This window comes from Sinocyclocheilus rhinocerous, unplaced genomic scaffold, assembly GCF_001515625.1.
Source record: "Sinocyclocheilus rhinocerous isolate Xijiao unplaced genomic scaffold, SAMN03320098_v1.1 scaffold77, whole genome shotgun sequence".
Classification (NCBI taxonomy): Eukaryota; Metazoa; Chordata; class Actinopteri; order Cypriniformes; family Cyprinidae; genus Sinocyclocheilus; species Sinocyclocheilus rhinocerous.
In genome coordinates this window covers 1,501,903-1,520,444 of record NW_015635045.1, presented here as the reverse complement: position 1 = coordinate 1,520,444, position 18,542 = coordinate 1,501,903, and the positions used below count along the sequence as shown (strand labels likewise).

The 18,542-nt window shown below is 40.7% G+C and overlaps 2 protein-coding genes across 2 annotated transcripts in view; one reads left to right on the top strand and one right to left on the bottom strand.

Annotated features, from left to right (window-relative positions):
* Positions 1 to 1,070, bottom strand: part of LOC107746441 (zinc finger protein 286A-like) — a 4,281-nt gene extending 3,211 nt beyond the window's left edge. The window contains exon 1 of the mRNA XM_016560665.1: positions 433 to 1,070. Within this exon, the coding sequence (XP_016416151.1) occupies positions 433 to 982 (550 nt within the window). The 5' untranslated portion in view covers positions 983 to 1,070. The remainder of the gene's footprint in view (positions 1 to 432) is intronic.
* Positions 1,071 to 7,674: 6,604 nt separating this feature from the next.
* The window catches only part of LOC107746440 (insulin receptor substrate 1-B-like), a 15,538-nt gene continuing 4,670 nt past the window's right edge, over positions 7,675 to 18,542 (top strand). The window contains exons 1-2 of the mRNA XM_016560664.1: positions 7,675 to 8,120; positions 9,676 to 12,873. Coding sequence (XP_016416150.1) covers positions 7,769 to 8,120; positions 9,676 to 12,873 — 3,550 coding nt within the window. The 5' untranslated portion in view covers positions 7,675 to 7,768. The remainder of the gene's footprint in view (positions 8,121 to 9,675; positions 12,874 to 18,542) is intronic.

Sequence of the window (18,542 nt, the reverse complement as noted above, 5' to 3'; positions counted from 1 at the left end):
AGATGGCACTCTTATATATATATATATATATATATATATATATGCATGTGTGTGTGTGCGTGACAATAAAAAAACATATAATGTGATCAAAAAAACGTACATGGTTTGGTAACTTGGTTTACCAATTAACAGTTTCTTTTCTCTAGCGTTTTTAATAGTCCTTTTTTCTGTAAAAATTGCATGTTTTAAACAACTTTAAACCTGAACACTATCATACGAGTGTATATAGATACCACCACTGCGACAGCACCAAAGCTATGGGTAATAACAACCCACCAGGGTTATAAATGCACAAGCAACGAGTAAACATGAAGCCAAAATGTGCCAGGTGTTACAGGGGCGGTTTGTTATTGCGAAATCATTGACATGCGGTCATTTTAAGTGGGTTAAGCCTTCAAACGTACGCATTTTAATCGTCTCCGAATATCTTACCATTTGCCTCATCTAATCTATAGGGGGTTGATTCTTCAAGCGAGTTCGAAACCTGAGCGCATGCGCCTCCATGGGGGTTCCCACAGACTGATCCTCGCTGGAATACATCAGTTTCCTTGGGTCCACATACCTCATAAACATGTTCCGAGTCCACAGCGGACTCGGTTTGTTGCCGTACATTATTAAGGGTATTTAATTGTGGACCACCGCGCTGAACCCTGCTGCAGCTGACGGGGGTCGTCACCAGCTGACTGCTAACGTTAAAATCTTCGAGTCTCTGTGGCTGTTGATTCAGGCGACCACACACATTAGAAAGTTGTGTTTCAGCTGTTTGTAGCCTAAACTTGAGCGCACTGTTGTCCCGCAGAGCCTCTTGAATTTTGCCTTGCACGTCTCTGAGCGCTCTGTCCAGCAGTCTGGTGATCTCCGCGACGGCGATCTCTACCGCGACACCGAGCGCGTTCTGCAGGGTCGCAGTCAGTTCATCTTGAAACGAGAACGAGACGTCAGCGATCACTGCGGGATTTGAAGCGCCGACGGTTACCTCCATTTCCTTTCTCGTTTAAAATAACTTTCGACAGTATTTTAATGTCTTAAGAAGAGACGAAGCGCACCGCTCACTGGATAACGCTGAAGTGGCGAACGTATAGAAGTTGGCCAACCAAAACGTTCCCTTCGTTGCGTGCAGTTAAAACAGCCAAAGAAAATAGAATACCCTTAAAGGGACTTTGAAACAACTGAACATTTGTAATTATTTGTACTTTATTTGTACTTATTTTTAGTCGATCTCATTCAACCCCTCAACAACAAACAAGCAAAATACATGTAAGAAAAAATAGAATTAACTGTCGTCAATACTGGTAAAATGTCCAATATAAATTGACTGAATAAAACTCCGGGAAACACAATAGTCCGCGTTGTATTTTTTTTGTATTCTTCTTCTTCTGGCTTTTTATGGCGGTTGGCAAACAAACAAAAAGGTGCATTCCCGCCACCTACTGAGCTGGAGTGTGATTCATTGATGAAACAAGAAGAAAGACTAAGCTGGGAGAGAAAGAAGAAGAAAAAACTATTAATAGATTGGCTTCTAAATCCTATTAAACAGATGCACCTTTCTTAAATATTTCATTAATGCTTTATATACTCTATAACTTTCCAATCCATTATTCAGCAGCTTTTTAAGTGTAATATTTCCTATACCCATTTCTTTTAACTCTTCCACCAGAATTATCCTTTCATTTTGATAAGCAGTGCAATATATTAATACATGCTCTACAGTTTCTGCTAATCCACATAGACTGCAATTCCCAGACTCATGTTTGTTCATTCTATACAGGGAATAATTAAGAGCTGTATGCCCAAGGCGAAGTCTGGTAATGATTGTGTCTTCTCTTCTACTGCCACGACTTCCTCTTTCACCACCAATTTTATTTTGAATCTGATAAAGATGTCTTCCTCTTTCCTCCTCATTCCATGGTACTTGCCATTTGCCTTTTATAGCTGTTCTAATTATAGCCTTAACTTCTTCTTTACAAAGTGGAATATTAAATTTGATAGAAGATCATTTCAGCGCCTCCTTTGCTAGATGATCCACTTCCTCATTTCCATCTACTCCCACATGTGCTGGAACCCACAGGAAACACATCTTGCTTCCTAATGTATTTACCCTTTACATACTTAAAATAATTTCATATAGAATATCTTGTCTTGAAGATCTCCCACTAATTAGACTTGATAATGCTGAGAAAGAATCTGAGCATATCACCATATTCATTGATCGAGAATCCTCCAACCACCTGGTAGCTAACAATAATGCAGCCATCTCTGTTGTGTAAACCCACTTGATCAGATAACCTTTTACCAATTTTAACTTGATAATGTGGGATATATACTGCTGCTGAAGCTCGACCTGTTTCTGGATCTTTAGATCCATCAGTGAAAACTGTAATAATTGAACTATAATTCTGCTCAAGATACTGCATAACCATTGCATCCTTAGTTATTACCCTATTTTTTATCATTAATAATTTTTTGCAAATGAAGATCAACTAATGGTAAAGAGAAGAGCCACGGTGACATGGCTGACACTACTACTGTCGGGCTCAATTCTACATTTATGATCCCTCCCAATAGAGCTTCCTCTTCTGCAATCCATCCAAAACTAAGCCCGGCAGATTCATGTTCCCAACATTTTAACAACACTTTTTTAATTGGATGTGTATCATTATGTCCCTTAACTGATATCCAGTAATTCAACATTAGCTTTATTCTTCTGATATCAAGAGGCATTTCATTCATTTCTACCTGTAAGGCAGGAATAGGAGAAGACCTGATAGCACCACAACATATTTGTAATGCCTGTGACTGAATCATTTCTACTTTATGCAGCATTGTTTTGGACGAAGACCCATATACTATACATCCATAATCTATGGTTGACCTAATTAGTGCACAATAAATTCTCTTCAGTGAATGACGTCTGACCCCCCAATCCACCCCAGCTAGACATCTTAAAATATTTCAAACCTTTTTGCATTTATCAACAATTTTTTGTATATGAATTCCAAATGTCAGTTTAGAATCCAGCCAAACCCCCAGATACCTTAACACATTCACCTGTTCTAAAGGTTTGCCATATAGCTGTAATTTTATACTGTTACATTCGCTCTTTTTTGAGAAACAGATAACCTGTGTTTTTGATACTGATAATCGGAATCCCCACTTATCTGTCCATTTCTCCACTTCATTAATTGCACTCTGCATACTTTTAACCACATACAAAACATTCCTCCCTCTCTTCCACAATGCCCCATCATCTGCAAAGAGAGACGTTTCAACTCCTGCACTGACCTGGGAAAAAATGTCATTAATCATTACATTAAATAGGATGGGGCTACACACACTTCCCTGAGGAGTACCGTTTTCAATATAATAACAATATTATAACAATATAATGTTTTGGAGAATGACAAACCCACCCTGACTTGAATAGATCTAAAAAAGGAAACTATGAATCCAGTTAAACATTCTTCCACCAATACCCATCTTATCCAATTTAATTAGAAGTCCCTCTTTCCAAATCATGTCATAGGCTTTCTCCACGTCGAAAAATACTCCTACTATTTTGTATGTATTTATGTATTTTTCTTTTTTTATAGAGTGGGGGAACTATGACGTCACTTTGTAGGCCGATCGGCTGTTAGCATTGCACTGGTTCCCTCGACAAAAAGCCAATTTTAAGAGCTGTATGCTGCAGCCACCCTAACAAAATGATAGCTCAAATGTGGTACTTTATTCACTAAAATAAGTTTAATCTTACCATATCCCAAAACTCGCTCACTCTGCTGTTATTTGATTAAATGCACTAGAATTTTATTGAATAATACGTGGAGACACGATTTTAATTAAAATATTCATATTAATCAAGGATTTATTGACTTTTAATGCACCTTATGCACCAAATGAACTCAGCTCTCCATGCCCACCTCCGTCTGTCAGTGGATCACCAGCTTTCTGACAGACAGGCAGCAGCTAGTAAAGCTGGGAAAATTCTCATTCAGCACCCACACCATCAGCACTGGCGCCCCTCAGGGTTGTGTCCTCTCCCCACTGCTCTTCTCTCCTAAAGTTTGCAGACAACACCACACTTATCGGCCTCATTTAGCTGCTGAGCGAATCATTGGTACAACCCTCCCTACTCTCCAAGAACATACAAAACTGTGTATTGTAATATACCTCTACATACAATTGTCAATCTGTATATTGTTATTCCCTATTTACTTGTTCTCTTTTTATTCTTTTATTATCTGTATTTTTGTCCTGTCATTGTCATTCTGTTGCACTGTGGAAGCTTCTGTCACAAAAACAAATTCCTCGTATACCTGGCAATAAAGCTCATTCTGATTCTGATTCTGATCTAGCTTATTATCTCTTGAATATGAAAACACAACAAACAACAAATCCATTTGTCTTAAAGTGGTGGAACATAGTGCAGAACAAAGTGCAGCCATTAAGTTGCCCCAACAGGGAATTGTGTATCAAAAAGTTAAAAATAAATAAATAAATAAAAATAAATAGAATGAAGAAAAGATTACATCTATATAGCAAAAAAAGGTATACCTGAAAGAAAATTGCCCATTTTTTAGGCCCATAGTATTCAATGGCTGACTGTAGTAGGTGATTCCATATAATAATGTAAATGTAAACTCATTACTTGCTTGAATTTCAACATTATAATAGAATTATAAGCTACTAGTCATAAAAAGAGTTAGGGTCCTTGACCGATTAGAATGAAACGCATCCAAACTGGATGAAGGGGCCTCAATATTTTGCCCCTTACAATAAATAATATCAGAAAAGGAAGAAAAAGATATCTACAGCAATTAATCCCATGTTTCAAGTTATGTTTTAGGTGGGATATTATGAAAGCAAAAAGCACTAAACAAGACCAATTACCTTTATTTATTAGCCTATTAACACAGTATACCCCATTTCCCCATGATATACTTACAAGTCATTTGCCCACCGGCAACTATAGTTGCCAATTAGTCAAAAGTATACAAAAAACTATAGATCTCTTGTAAGATTTGCTTTGTTTGGATGATTCTAGAGACCTTCATGATTATGTAGACATACATATGTCATCAAAAAATACTTATTAGTAACATGAACATTTAATTTCTTTAGGAGGGTTTGCCTTCGCCATGCTTCCTGGAAGGGGTAGGAAGTTGACAGCCTCACGTGACAGGAAGGAAGTAAATACATTTTTTTCCTTTTAAATCCTTTATTTGGTTGTTTGCTTGCATGTCATTGAGACATAAAACATGGATAACATCTAGAAAAATACTTACAAAAGGAAAATGACAACTATAAACGGCTTAAATGGGTTAATAAACATTTAAAAAATTGGAAAACAAGCACATTTGTTGTCATTTCAGCAGGAGTACAACAGGAAGAATAATAGACTGTGTGTCGGAGCCCCATCGATTGACTTGGACTGACAGTGGGGAATATTGCTGAGAAACACTGTAGCCTACGCATCACCTCTCAGTACAAATTGATCGTTTTCAGCTGAAATTTTTCCCTTTCATGTTCATGTTGTCCCATACTCGGAATTTGTGCTCTGCATTTAACCCATACAAGTGCACACACAGTAGTGAACACACACACACACACACACACCGTGAACACACCCCGAGCAGTGGGCAGCCAGTGCTGCAGTTGCCTTATTTTGCCCCCTTATTTTGAATTTTGCAACAGCATTAATTCAGTCAGCATTAATATTCATCTAATTTCTTGATACAGGTGAAAACTGGCTAGTGAGTTTCGCCGTATTGCACTAACACAAAAATTGCAAAAGACAACCAACAGGTGTCGCAAACGCCTCGCTATGAGGGATGCACTAGCGCAATAGACATGCCAATGACCGGAGAGAAGGGGATTCCGCATTTACAGTTTTTCTCGATTGCAAACACACTATAACTGATTCATTTGGCCCAATTTTCCAAACCATTCATACATTTCTCGAAACAAAGACACGTTTCTCAAAACTTTTAACACATTTCAACTGTTTGCACACGTTCCAATTTGCTCAGTGTTTTCTGCAAAACTCGACACAAAAACGCCATCATTTTGCACTGGTTTAACCATGTTCTCATTCAGAAAACACAAACACACAATATAATTAACTCAAGCATCAAAAAATGAACTCAAACAGTGCACGTTTATCCATGTGTGAACATTCAGTAGCAAAACTGATGACACACCAGTCAGAATCTTAGGATGAAATGCACCAAACTGGATGTATTGTGTGTTATACACAAAATTGTGTATAATCACAAGTGATTATGAGTTTTGGAAAATGAATCCTGGTAGTGGGAAACAAAGAGGAATAGGAGGGGAAAATAAAAATTAAGGGGATGAGGTCAAAGGTAATTTGTTCCTGATGAAATACAAAGCACTATAGTTGACCATGTTCTTCTACATGGACTGACCACGAGGGAAGTTGGCCTACAGGTTCATCAAGGTTTCAATACTACTTTCACATACAATATAATTACAGTACATAGTAGTAGTACTTCAGATGAGAGAACTTTCATTATGCTATGTACAGTAAATACTGTACATGTTGTACACCCTCAAACTCATTGCGGTTGAATCGATTTGTAACCAAGTGTATTTGTGCAGAACTGAGAGACGACTGTCTAGGTTGGGTTACGAGTCCGACTCTCTAACCATTAGGCCACGACTTCCCCCTTTACAGTAGTGCCACGACTTTACTGTAAGATCTCTTTACAGTAGTGTAATGACAGTAAACGTTTCTTAAAGTTTATTTTGCTGAATTTTATCTGCACCCCTCTATTTATGTCATATAAGCCTACTGTAACAGTCATTGACTAGCAAAATGATTCCTATTTCCCAAAAGGAGGTTTTTGTAACAGTGTTTTGAATTGATCTCACTAGTGTTCTCTAGGCAGTGAAGTAGTGTGTGTATTTGGCAGGTTTGTGTGTCATCTGAGGCCAAAGTTTGAGTCTGACAAAAGAGAACATGTTTTTGACTAAAGTATTTGATTTTTACCTGGAAGTTTGAAGTTTGCACAAGTTGGTGTGTAGTTTTGATATTGCGTTTATAGTTGTTGAGAAAATTGAGAATTGTTTCATGAATTGTGTGTTAGCAATCGAGAAAAACTGTAATAATTATATAATAATACACTACTACGTGAAAAAACAGAATCATGTGTAGATTTTAATTCCTTGAAAAAAAAAATCCGACATCATTTCCTCCGAATTGCCATATCCAAATTCACAAACTGGCAATTAAAAGAATAAGTGCAATAGAAAATCTGGCACGCGAAATGTGTTAATTAAACCCAGAGGATGCCGAACTGTCTCGTCAACGAATCCATCTCCAGGCATCACTGAAATCAATGAAGCCTATAGTCTCCGTTCCGCTCGGTGTACACCGTGTACATGAACTGGCAGTAACGGGTTTACCAGTCTCATAGACGTACAGGCAGAGGGGGGCATCCGAGTGTGCCGGCTAGAGCTGTACAGTAAACAATTCTGGTACGCTTGCAATGATACACAGCAGAACTGCATGCTAGTGCAGACGTCGCATGCTGCATGTGCACGCCTGTCAGTGGAGCCTGGGTGCACACAACCATACAAGCTGGAGCAGGAGGAAAACAAACTCAAGCGCTTTTTTGGGCTCTCCTCGAGGGAGCGTGATTGCATGATGAGAGAGAGAAGAGAACTGCTGCTATCATGAACGAATGTAAAACATACCACAGATTTTAGGCAGACATTGGTGGATAAAAAACAAGCAACTCGCCCAGCAATGGAGAACCAGGCGGCAATGGAGCAGCAGAGCTACGAGGACGTGCGGAAAAGCGGTTATCTCCGCAAGCAGAAATCTATGCACCGGCGCTTTTTCGTTCTCCGGGCTGGCTCGGAGCAGGGCCCGGCCAGACTCGAATATTATGAAAACGAAAAAAAATTTCGAAGCAAATCACCGGTCCCAAAGAAAGCAGTAAACCTGGACTCTTGCTTCAACATCAACAAACGGGCTGATTCAAAGAACAAGCACATGATAGTGCTGTATACCCGCGGGGAGAGCTTTGCCATAGCCGCAGACACAGAAGAGGTCCAAAACGAATGGTACCAGGCTATGCTGGATCTACAATGTAAATGTGAGCCAGAAAATTATTATTGTACCCGTGAGTCGAATTCGTGAAAGAGCTGTCATTCACATATAGGCTGCAGCATGGACCTTGGTGGTTGTAGTTGCTTAACCTGCCCATCAACTTGCGTGTTGATAATGGGAGCCCCCTTGGCTTCAGTGGATCTATATTTGCAAAGCTGTTCAGATTCAAATGCACGTTCTACCCCACCCGTCTGTTTAATGTAGCCACCACACCTGGAAATCTGGATGCACGCGGTATTTAAATGGCCAAATTGCTAAATTATGGTGTATGCTTTGCTTTGTAGAGCCATTCAATGCATTCACACATTGACGAATTCGTAATTTAATTTTAATTAGACTGCTTATAGAAAATCGAGATGCAGAATGTTTAATTTTTAAATGCTCTCAGCACTAGACAGAACTACTGTAGTGCGTAGTGCAAGAGTGGCGCATTGTGCAGCGGACGCTGCTGCAGCACTCACGACTGTTTTTGTTTTTCTACACATTTGGGCATGTTGTGCGTGTAACCTACATTTATGTCATAGCGATTCTGCCGGGGAGGGGAGCCGCGGGAGCCGTGCGTGTTTGTTGGAATACGGGTCTCCTCCTGCCCTATCCCTCGTGTTTTGGTAGAATATGATCCCCCACCCCGCCGCTGAATGAACCGATCACCGGGTTGAACACATAGACTGTATAAGTTGAACAGCAGGCCATCAGCGTGATGATATGGAGACATTAGTTGCCGAGCAAGCGATTCTATAAACCTTCCTCGGTTTGATTAGCGTCAGTAAAGGCTATAATGGATTCACTTGGCTGTAGTGTTTCTATCAAGCTTCTGCACAGAGATTTTCTCGGTTTTTTACAAGCACGCTACAAAATATGTCAGTGGAACATTGGTCAGATAAACTAATAAAATCGAACAGTATGCAAACAAATCAGTTACAACCAGTTAGTATATTATAGTCTAATCATTCAAAATTAGTCCTGACCTGATCTGATTGGTTTGGATGGCACAAGCCTTTCTTGTTTTTTTTTGTTTTTAACTGAATGTTGCCACATATGTAAGAAATAAACGTTTACCCTTTTGAACTGCACAAAATGTGAGGATAAAATTATGTGGTAATGAAGTATTTGAAATATGTATGTATATTGAATTAAATAGAATGTTTTCATGGCAATTCTATTAAGAAGATGACATTGGGTTAGAAAAGGCACATATGTAAAATATGTATAACATTGTATATATATATTTTTTTTCCACTTATGAAATTCAAACCAAAGTTTTAGGATGTGACCAGCAAAAGTGACTGTCATTTTCTTCATATTAGCGTGGTTTAATAACAAAGCTTCCTTCATCTAATAGTGTTCTGTATGGAAAAATATACATTTCTGTGACGATTCTTATTTGAAATTAGAAATTTAATGTTTAAATTATGTCTTTAAGTAGATAGATAGACACAATCCACATAGTGCAAAACACACTTTACATTACAATTGCTTTAAATATATGCATATTTCTATTCTTTTTTATTGTGTTTCTATTTTTTCTTTTATATTTATAGGTAAGACTCCTGATGAGTGTGGCAGTGGAGGAGACTGTGGACTGCCTTCCCCTGGCCCTGCCTTTAAGGAGGTCTGGCAAGTTAAAGTCTGGCCTAAAGGTTTGGGCCAGGCCAGGAATCTAGTTGGAATCTACCGACTTTGCTTGACGGACAAAACAGTCAACTTTGTCAGGCTCAACTCCGATGTTGCAGCTGTGGTCCTCCAGTTGATGAATGTGCGACGCTGTGGCCACTCAGAGAACTTCTTTTTCATTGAAGTGGGTCGTTCTGCCATGACAGGTCCTGGAGAATTCTGGATGCAAGTAGAGGATTCAGTGGTGGCGCAGAACATGCATGAGACCCTTCTTGAGGCTATGAAGGCTCTGAGCGAAGAGTTCCGTCAAAGAAGCAAATCCCAGACTGTTGGTGTGAACTGTGGAGGAGGAACTGCCTCTAACCCTATCAGTGTACCTTCTAGACGACACCACCCAAATCTGCCACCTTCACAGGTTGGCTTGTCCAGACGTGCTAGAACGGAAACCCCTGGAGTCTCCAACAGCAACACGTCTCCAACTCCACAGCACGGATTCTCTAGGTCACGGACAGCCAGCATTGGGGCTCGCGCAGATGATGGAGGGGGCAGAGCAACGGCACTCAGCACAAGTCCAAGTCTCAATGGTTCATCCTGCTCAACTACCCCAACCCTGAGGCCTAAACCTACACGAGCACCCACTCCAGCAAAGATCACCCTCAGCCTGGCACGATACACCCCTAACCCTGCACCTTCCCCGGCCCCCAGCCTCTCATCCAGCTCTGGTCATGGGTCAGAATGTGGGTTGGGTGGAGCTGCCTTTGGAACAGTGCCCATCTGTACTTATGCTCGAATTCCTCAGAGAGTGTCGATGTCAGGATCACCCAGTGATTATGGTTCGTCAGACGAGTACGGCTCCAGCCCCGGAGAGCACTCCCTGCTAGCCACAGGACTCCCTGCTGCCCTTGTTGAAGGTGGAGCCAGTTATATCCTGATGGGTCACCGAGAAGGGTCTCACAAACGTGTTCATGGACGCAGGGTTCTTCGTCGTTCATCTAGTCGCGAGTGTGAGGCTGAGCGCAGGCTGCTCAGCAAGCGTGCTTCCCTTCCCCCCACCTCTACCCAAGAGCGTTTGGTCCCACGCCGCAGGGAGGAGGAAGAAGAGGATGAAGAAGACTATGCAGTGATGTCACGCAGTGCAAGTAGAGAGTCTTTCACATCTCGCCGAGGCTCAGGGGGTTCAGCTACAACATCACTGGTGCAGGAAAACTCAGCAGATAAAGGAGTCAGTACTAAAAGGGGGCCTGAAGACTCCTCAATTGACAGTGGATACATGTCTATGCTACCAGGCGTTACGGCTCCTCCTGCTTCATTGTCGCTATCAGTTTCTGGTTCAGATGTAGTGCCAAAGGGTGGAGATGAATACATGGCCATGACCCCCAACAGTAGTGTCTCACCCCCTCAGCACATCCGCCAACCCATCAATGAGGGCTACATGATGATGTCTCCTAACAGCAGCTGTTCACCAGACTTACACGGCCTAAGTGGATGCATTTGGGGCAGTAGGGGCAGCATGGAGGGTCGGATAGGCAGCGATTACATGAACATGTCACCTATAAGTGCCAGGTCAGCTTGTAGTACTCCTCCATCACACCCAGAGCAGCAACCGCTGCAGCCAAAGATGGCTCATTCTTATTTTTCGCTGCCACGTTCATACAAACACACCACCCTCTCAACCCGTTTTGAGGATGATCTGGACAGGGTTTGTATGGGTAGAGGTGAAGCTGGAGTAAAAGCTGGGCATAGTGGTTACCATTGTGGAGGGGACACACCTGTGGGCTCAGGTGGTGGTGGACAACTATCTCTGTCCTCATCATCTTTTTCCTCTAGTTCAGCTAGCAGTGAAAGCCTTGAGGACAGGTCGTTGTCTCTGTCTGTTAGTGGAGTGGGAAGAGCAACTAGGTTGAGTGCAGGACACAGGGTAGGGGGGGCTCACCCCAAAGTTTCATCCCAACACCAGCACCAGCAGAGATGTGGGCCAGGTGTTCACAAACAGGGTCATTTACCGTCAAGGAAGGACAAGTCATCCCGTTTTTTTGTGGATATGTCCAAAGCCAATACGCTGCCGAGAGTCAGAGAGACTTTGCTCCCAACTGCATCCCAGAGCCCAGGAGAGTATGTGAGCATTGTATATCAGGGTGAGCGAGGAGGACATAACAAGGGGATGACTACGGCTGAGCCAGGGAACTCTATGGCACAAGGACATCAAAGAGCCTTTCACCGACCACAGCCATGTCACAGCCAAGGTGGATCTGCCAACCTTCCTCGGAGCTTCTCAGCACCCCTCTCCACCTCAATCTCTTTATCATCTGAATATGTAAACATGGACATAGGTAGCTCACCTTCTTCTCTCACTACCCTCTCTTCTTTTAAACCTGCCCCAATGGTCAGAGAGGAGATCAACAGAGCTCCTCCAGTAGAACAAGAATTGGAAATGGGACTCAGGAAGAGCAGCATGACAGGCATGACATCTACAGATGTGGCTGCTGCTCCTTTTACAGACTATACAGAGATGAAGTTTGGATTGGGTGTGGATACAATTTCCAAGTCCCCAAAAGCTGGCCAAACCCCTCTGCCATCCTCCATGGAGCAGGAGCATAACATAAATTTCCCTTCACCCAAGGCTTTTTCAAACGTGGATCAGGGTGTCCGTCTAGTCAGGGCTGAATCAACAGCAAGAAGGCGGCATCGCTCAGAGACGTTTATCAACCCCCCAACTCACCCCCTCTCCCCCTCTGCCTCCCCTTCTCCTTTTTCTGAAACTCCACATGTTGGTCCACCACGACAGCAAGGATTAGAGAGCAACCTTTGGTCTACTAATCAGCCACCCTCTCCACAGTGTGCCAGCCCTGGAGTAGCAAATATTCCTGCTGTTCAGGCATCTTCCTTAACACTGGAGCAAGGCCTGAACTACATTGATTTGGACTTGGTCAGTAAGGATAATCAAACCAGTGTGGATGGACCCTCTGGCCCTCATTCATTTTTCTCTCCTGTAGTAGGAGGGTTGACTGGGGGATTGGGTGGAGCAGGAGGAAACACCAGCTCCAGCATCAACACATATGCCAGCATTGATTTCATCAAATCAGATGAATTGAGAGTTCATCAGACCAACAGGAAGGACAGCAAAGGTAAAAGCTCAAAAAACATTTTTTTAAATTCCTTATCTCGTTAAGGAAGAATTATAAAGGTTATAAAGTAACAATGTCCCAGATCAACATGCTATTCTAACATTCAATCAAGAAATAGATGCAGTCGTTTTTTATTCATTATTCAGTCTATTTGTGTTGGCAATTTCAAAATATTTCCTGCTGAGGCTCACAGTGATGGTAATGGGCTTTTCAAGGGTTATTTTGGGGCCTCACTCCTCTCTTTCTTTTGTTATAGAACAATAGTAAATATTGTAAGAGGCCTAGTTTTGTATTTGGACCGCTCTCTGCCTGGTTTCATTAGGGAAGGGGAGGTGGAGTGTAAGAAAAATCTGACAGCAAGTATTAACCACAGATCATTTAGGTTGTTGGTTGTGAGTGTGTCTTTGTTACAGGTCATGAGCGCATGGTAAGGGCAGTGTGAGTCCAGAAATATGCATATTTGTGCCTGTGATGTGTGTGGATAGAGAATATATAGCATATTTGTGGCTTGTCTAAGTGTTTACAAGGGATACCTCTGAGCAGCCCTGTATCCGCATGTATATTTAACTCACTGTGATTGTAGATAATTATGGCTATTTAACTTCAGTCTTGCTGAAAATGTTCCTGAATGTGGTTCTGCTTCTACTCATCTCTCTCCTCTTTTCTCTTTCTCTCTCTCTCCTTTCTTTCCGTTAAGTCTTTCATCTTGACCTTCTATCTCTCTCTATCTCTGTAACATATAGACAGCTAGAATGTACTACTGAAATTTCAATCCTTTATTAAATGTTTCAGTTATAAATTGGCACTAAGGAGGATATGATTTTCATATGTAATTCACTTTACGCTCAGTGACATGCCATTGACCACATAACTGGTGCATATAGCTGTCTTAAAATGACTTCTCAGTGAGTAGCTTCTTCTGCTCTTGTCACATGCTTCAGGTCAGTGTAATACAGTGGTTCTCAATACTCCACCTGATCTCTGGTCTGCATAAAATTGAATGTTCACCCGAAATGTCTTAATTAAGCTGCTGTATGTCATGACATTAAATGCTTTCTGCTATCATCTGCTATCGTAAGTAGCATGGTTTTGAAGGCGGATTACCTATTTTTCCAAACAATAGCAGATGGAGGAAGTTTTTTGTAAACAGACATTTTATTTACTATTTTGTTTGGTGCTACAAGTGGCACATAAATTGCACACTGCAATTTTTAATTTTTAACATTTTATGTAGAAAAATTGAATGGTGCTTGTCCATGTAAAGGTTTTTATTGTGTGTGATGACCTAGCATGCAACACTAATTTGAGTAAGCGTCCCATCTTCCATAACTCAGACCTCAGATATGCAGGTAAAAAAAAGATTTAGTCTTGTCCAAAACTTTAAAAAAGAAAGAAATGTCAAGGTGTATCCTTGAATTTGCAATTTAGTTCAGTGCTAGGCTTGATAAGCATCCTGAAAACCATCTTTCTTAAACTATTTACCATCAGGGAGGAAAGTGTGCGGGGGTGGAAATTGTAAATTGTATAAGATGAATAGTATGAAAGACAAAGAAAGGTTTTTAGTGGTTAAAAGATAGATGACAACAGACAACAAAAGAATGGACTAGGAGAGAGTATGCAGCCTCTGAAAGACAGTAATGTTGAGACTTGATAGACAGAGAAAGATTAACAGAGACAGACAAGGAGGCAGAGCATCAATGCAGGTATTGTATGACTCAAAGTGACGCTCTGAAGGCTTTACCTCATACAAACCCAGTCACCACAGTGGTGCTAAGAAGAGGGGAATCTGCTCTGACCCAAAGCTGTCTAGACAAGCACGTTGCTGTAGGTCAGAGGAGCTGTAATCTAGCTGACCCATCAGCGGTCCAAAGGAGAATACATTCCTTTATAATGGACCTGAAGGAGGGCATTTACTCACACCAGCATTAATGCGTGGCAATGTATGTGTGTGTTTTGTATATGTGCGGTGATTCATTACATTACCCAGCTAGAATTATCATCAGGTAAAAAATTGAGAAAAAAACCCAATTTGTCCTCAGCGTAACTCTTCCCAGTAACACAACTCTCATAGGGCTGAAGTTTAGGATCGGTATGTTTTTGTCTGCATGCATATTTGTTGTAAAAGCACAAATCGTTGCTCTCCTTTCGTAAACTGCTTTCATGTGCTGATTTTGCGTTTTGTGTTTTGTTTTTTTTTGGTTGTTTTGTTCCGTTATATGAATTGCATTAGAAGTTCTTTGTAGTCTACATCTGATCCTGCAACCTTATTGGACCTGATGAAGCAAAAGCCACTGAATAAAGAAACAGTGTAATTTTATTCAAAGGCCTATTCTGCATCTCAATCCAAATAGTGCAGTGATCACAAGATGTCTTGTCATCATTTCAATAGAATGTTTGCTCAGAATTCTGTCATCATCAAGCCTTCACTTGCACAGGGATTTTCAAACTGGAGTCCGGCGACTCCCAGGGGGCAACAAGGGAGTGCTAGGGGGTCTGAGGAAAGGTTTTGAGAAGATCAGTGTAAAAATGTGAAAATAGTAAAAACAAGAAGATTAAAGTAAATAAATTAATTATTGAAATGTGAATAATTAATGTTGTTATTTCCTAAGGAACATGCTGAAATTTTAGTTTTTATGTACTGTATCACAACATCACTGTTAAAGTTGCTATTCACAGTGAGTGTGGATTTACTCTGAGGCTCTTGGCTTTTGCGGTTGTTTTTGACTGTACTCTTAATTTACATGCTTGACCTTTTGAAGTTTCAACTCGAGCCTTGTTTATTCTAGTTCAAGCCTAGAACTTTCTATGACATGAAAAAAAAACATGCTTTTGTAGTGTAAGAGAACATATTTGATGCTTATTTTGGACTTTTGATTTGTCCTATATGTCAAAGGAAGACTCATCTGTTTCGTTTCCTTAGTGATAGCAATGAGAGTGTTGTTCATTTTCTCCTCCCTGCCTGTCTGTCTTTCTCTCTCAGCCTCTGCTTGTCAGCCAAAGCTTTAGCACCCGTCCTCTCCAAGTCTTTGACAGTATCACACACACATATATATAGGTACATGCTCATTAGGGTTGTGGTCAGTAAAGGTGTAAAATCTAGACTGACAGTTACGGGCCCTCAACCAAACAACTGTTTCTCCTGCAGCTCTAGTTACTACTACCGTGCATGTTTTTTAAATGAAATAAAATGTGTTAATAATTAGTTTAGTATATAATAGTTATAATAAACCATGGTCCTAGAGATGTTTTTGTGGCCAGTGGACCCTTTTTACAGATTGTGATAACGTATTTCCACAGTTATTGATATGGTAAACGTAGCAAAATCTTCTATTTATTCAGTTTTTAATTTCATGTACAATTTTACACTATGCTGTGTGTTATATTACCTAAATTAAAAATAGTCTATGGTTTCTTCTGAACACTGTAATCAATCTCTCAATATTTTTCCTCTTTTGGAAAGTCAAACACTATTGTGGATTTTTCTTTTCTTTTCTTTTTTCAAATGGGAATGGGAATGTTTAACTATATTTTCCATTCACCACTAGGAGTTTACCCAACTATGACTGAAAACCCTGGAAATGTGAAAAGTGTCTATATTTATACACCATGTGTGGCCATCCTTATCAAACACCTGAACCAGCTAATCAAGGCCTTCAGAATTATTTGAGAATTACTGACAGGTTTGTTAGACCCAATTTGGCCCTAAATTGTGCAGGAAAGTAAGATTTTGCACGTGTCTAACTGTTCATAAATGATACAAAATTAATGTTAACGCTTGTTAGTCTGCCCATAGTTCTTGTTCATCTGATCCTGTCAATGAATATTTCCTTTTGTTTTTATTCTGTAAATATTCTAGCAATATTCTAGTAAATATTGCTTAATTTTAGTAATTAAGTAATCCAGGGGTAATTTAGAACATGTTTTTTGCACATGCCTTCCATGATGGAAAGTGAGCCAATGAATTTGTGAATTCACCTTTGAAATCCTAAAATTCAATATCATATAGATACTCAACTGATGAGACTGTAAAAGACTGACAGTGAACTCTTATACTATTTATGTTAAGCAAACACCATCTGCATGTCTACGTGTGTGTGTGTGTGTGTGTGTGTGTGTGTGTGTCTGAGACAGAATGGGTTTGTGTGTGTGAGAGTGTATGCATATGGGTATATGTGTGTGGGTAGGTGCTTGTCTGCAGGGAGATTATGGTTAACTCAAGTGGGTGTACCGAGAGCAGAGCCAATTGATCTGTCTGCTGTTAACAAACCATCCACACACATACTGTCACACACAAACACTCACTCATGTGTATGCACTCAGAGCAGTAGTGGGTATAGGCATAGTTAGACTGCTAGTTTAGAGAATGAGAAAGAGACAGTGTTGTATGTGTGTGTTTAGACTGCTGATATAGTAAGTTTGGGAGAGAGAGTGTGTGTTGTTGGATTCATTTCATTGCTCTAGAGAGTCTGTGGCATTTCATACAGTAAGGTGAAGGTGACAGCTGGCCAGTTCAAACACATATACAGCAAATGTGTGGGGCTCTTCCAAGAAGCACGGGATGTGCCCTGCCCACTACTAGTTATTGGGAGATGAAATAGCATTGCTGATGGAGACAATGATGTCATTTTGAGCTGAATCTTTTTATTCCCTTTATTTTGCCTGTTCTGTACTGATCACATGAATCAATAATGAGGGTGAAATATGTTTTTGAAGTCTCACCAAGGCTGCATTGATTGGTTCAAAAATACAGTAAAAACAGTAATACTGAATATTCCTGCAAAGCTGCACTTCCAGCAGCCATTACTTCATTCATTGTCAAATTCTGATATGCTGATTTGGTGCCCAAGAAACATTGAGGGGGGGGGGGGGTACTTTTATGAATAGAAAGTGCAAAAGAATGTTTAATTCAAATAGAAATCTTTTATAACATTATAATATTAAATGTCTTTACTGTCACCCTTGATCAGTTTAATGCATTTCCAAAAATCTTACTGACCCCAAACTTTTGAATGGTAGTGAATATATACAGGCATCTTAAATGCGGCCCACTATAAACACCATTCTAGATAGCTTTAATATAAGATAATTAATATAACTGGCTCATATACACTAAAAGGCCTGCTTTCTCTCTTTTGACCTTTCAAACTTAAGTCACACTCTGCTTGGCAATGCCTCTTTCTGTTACGGAAGGAGACTCACACAGATGGTTAGAAAAATTCAATAAAGTTTATTTTCAGCAAGGGGTGCGAATGGATAGGGCAGGAGAGTAGATGCACTTAGGGTAATGGTCCTTAAGGTAGATGAGCAGGGTAATTCCGTATAGGGTCCTCCAGGAGATCGTGGAAGGGAGACAGAGGACTGCACACACCTCAGTTGCTGAGTATACGGGGAATCCACGGAGCAGATGACAGGAACAGACTAGGGAATGGATCACAGGAGAACACACTGGAAGTAACACAGGCAGGTAAAGTCTTTCAATGTATCGTGTAAGGATATCAGAGAGAGAGAGTCCACTTCGAATGAACGAGATCGGACACTGGAGTGACGTGAGGTGTGTGCTTTTGTAGGGGAACTGATGATGATGATTGCCGATTTGTGACAGGTGCGTGTGATCAGTGCTCAGGTGAAGGTGTTTGCGGTGATTGGGAGGTGACCGAGTCTGGCCGATC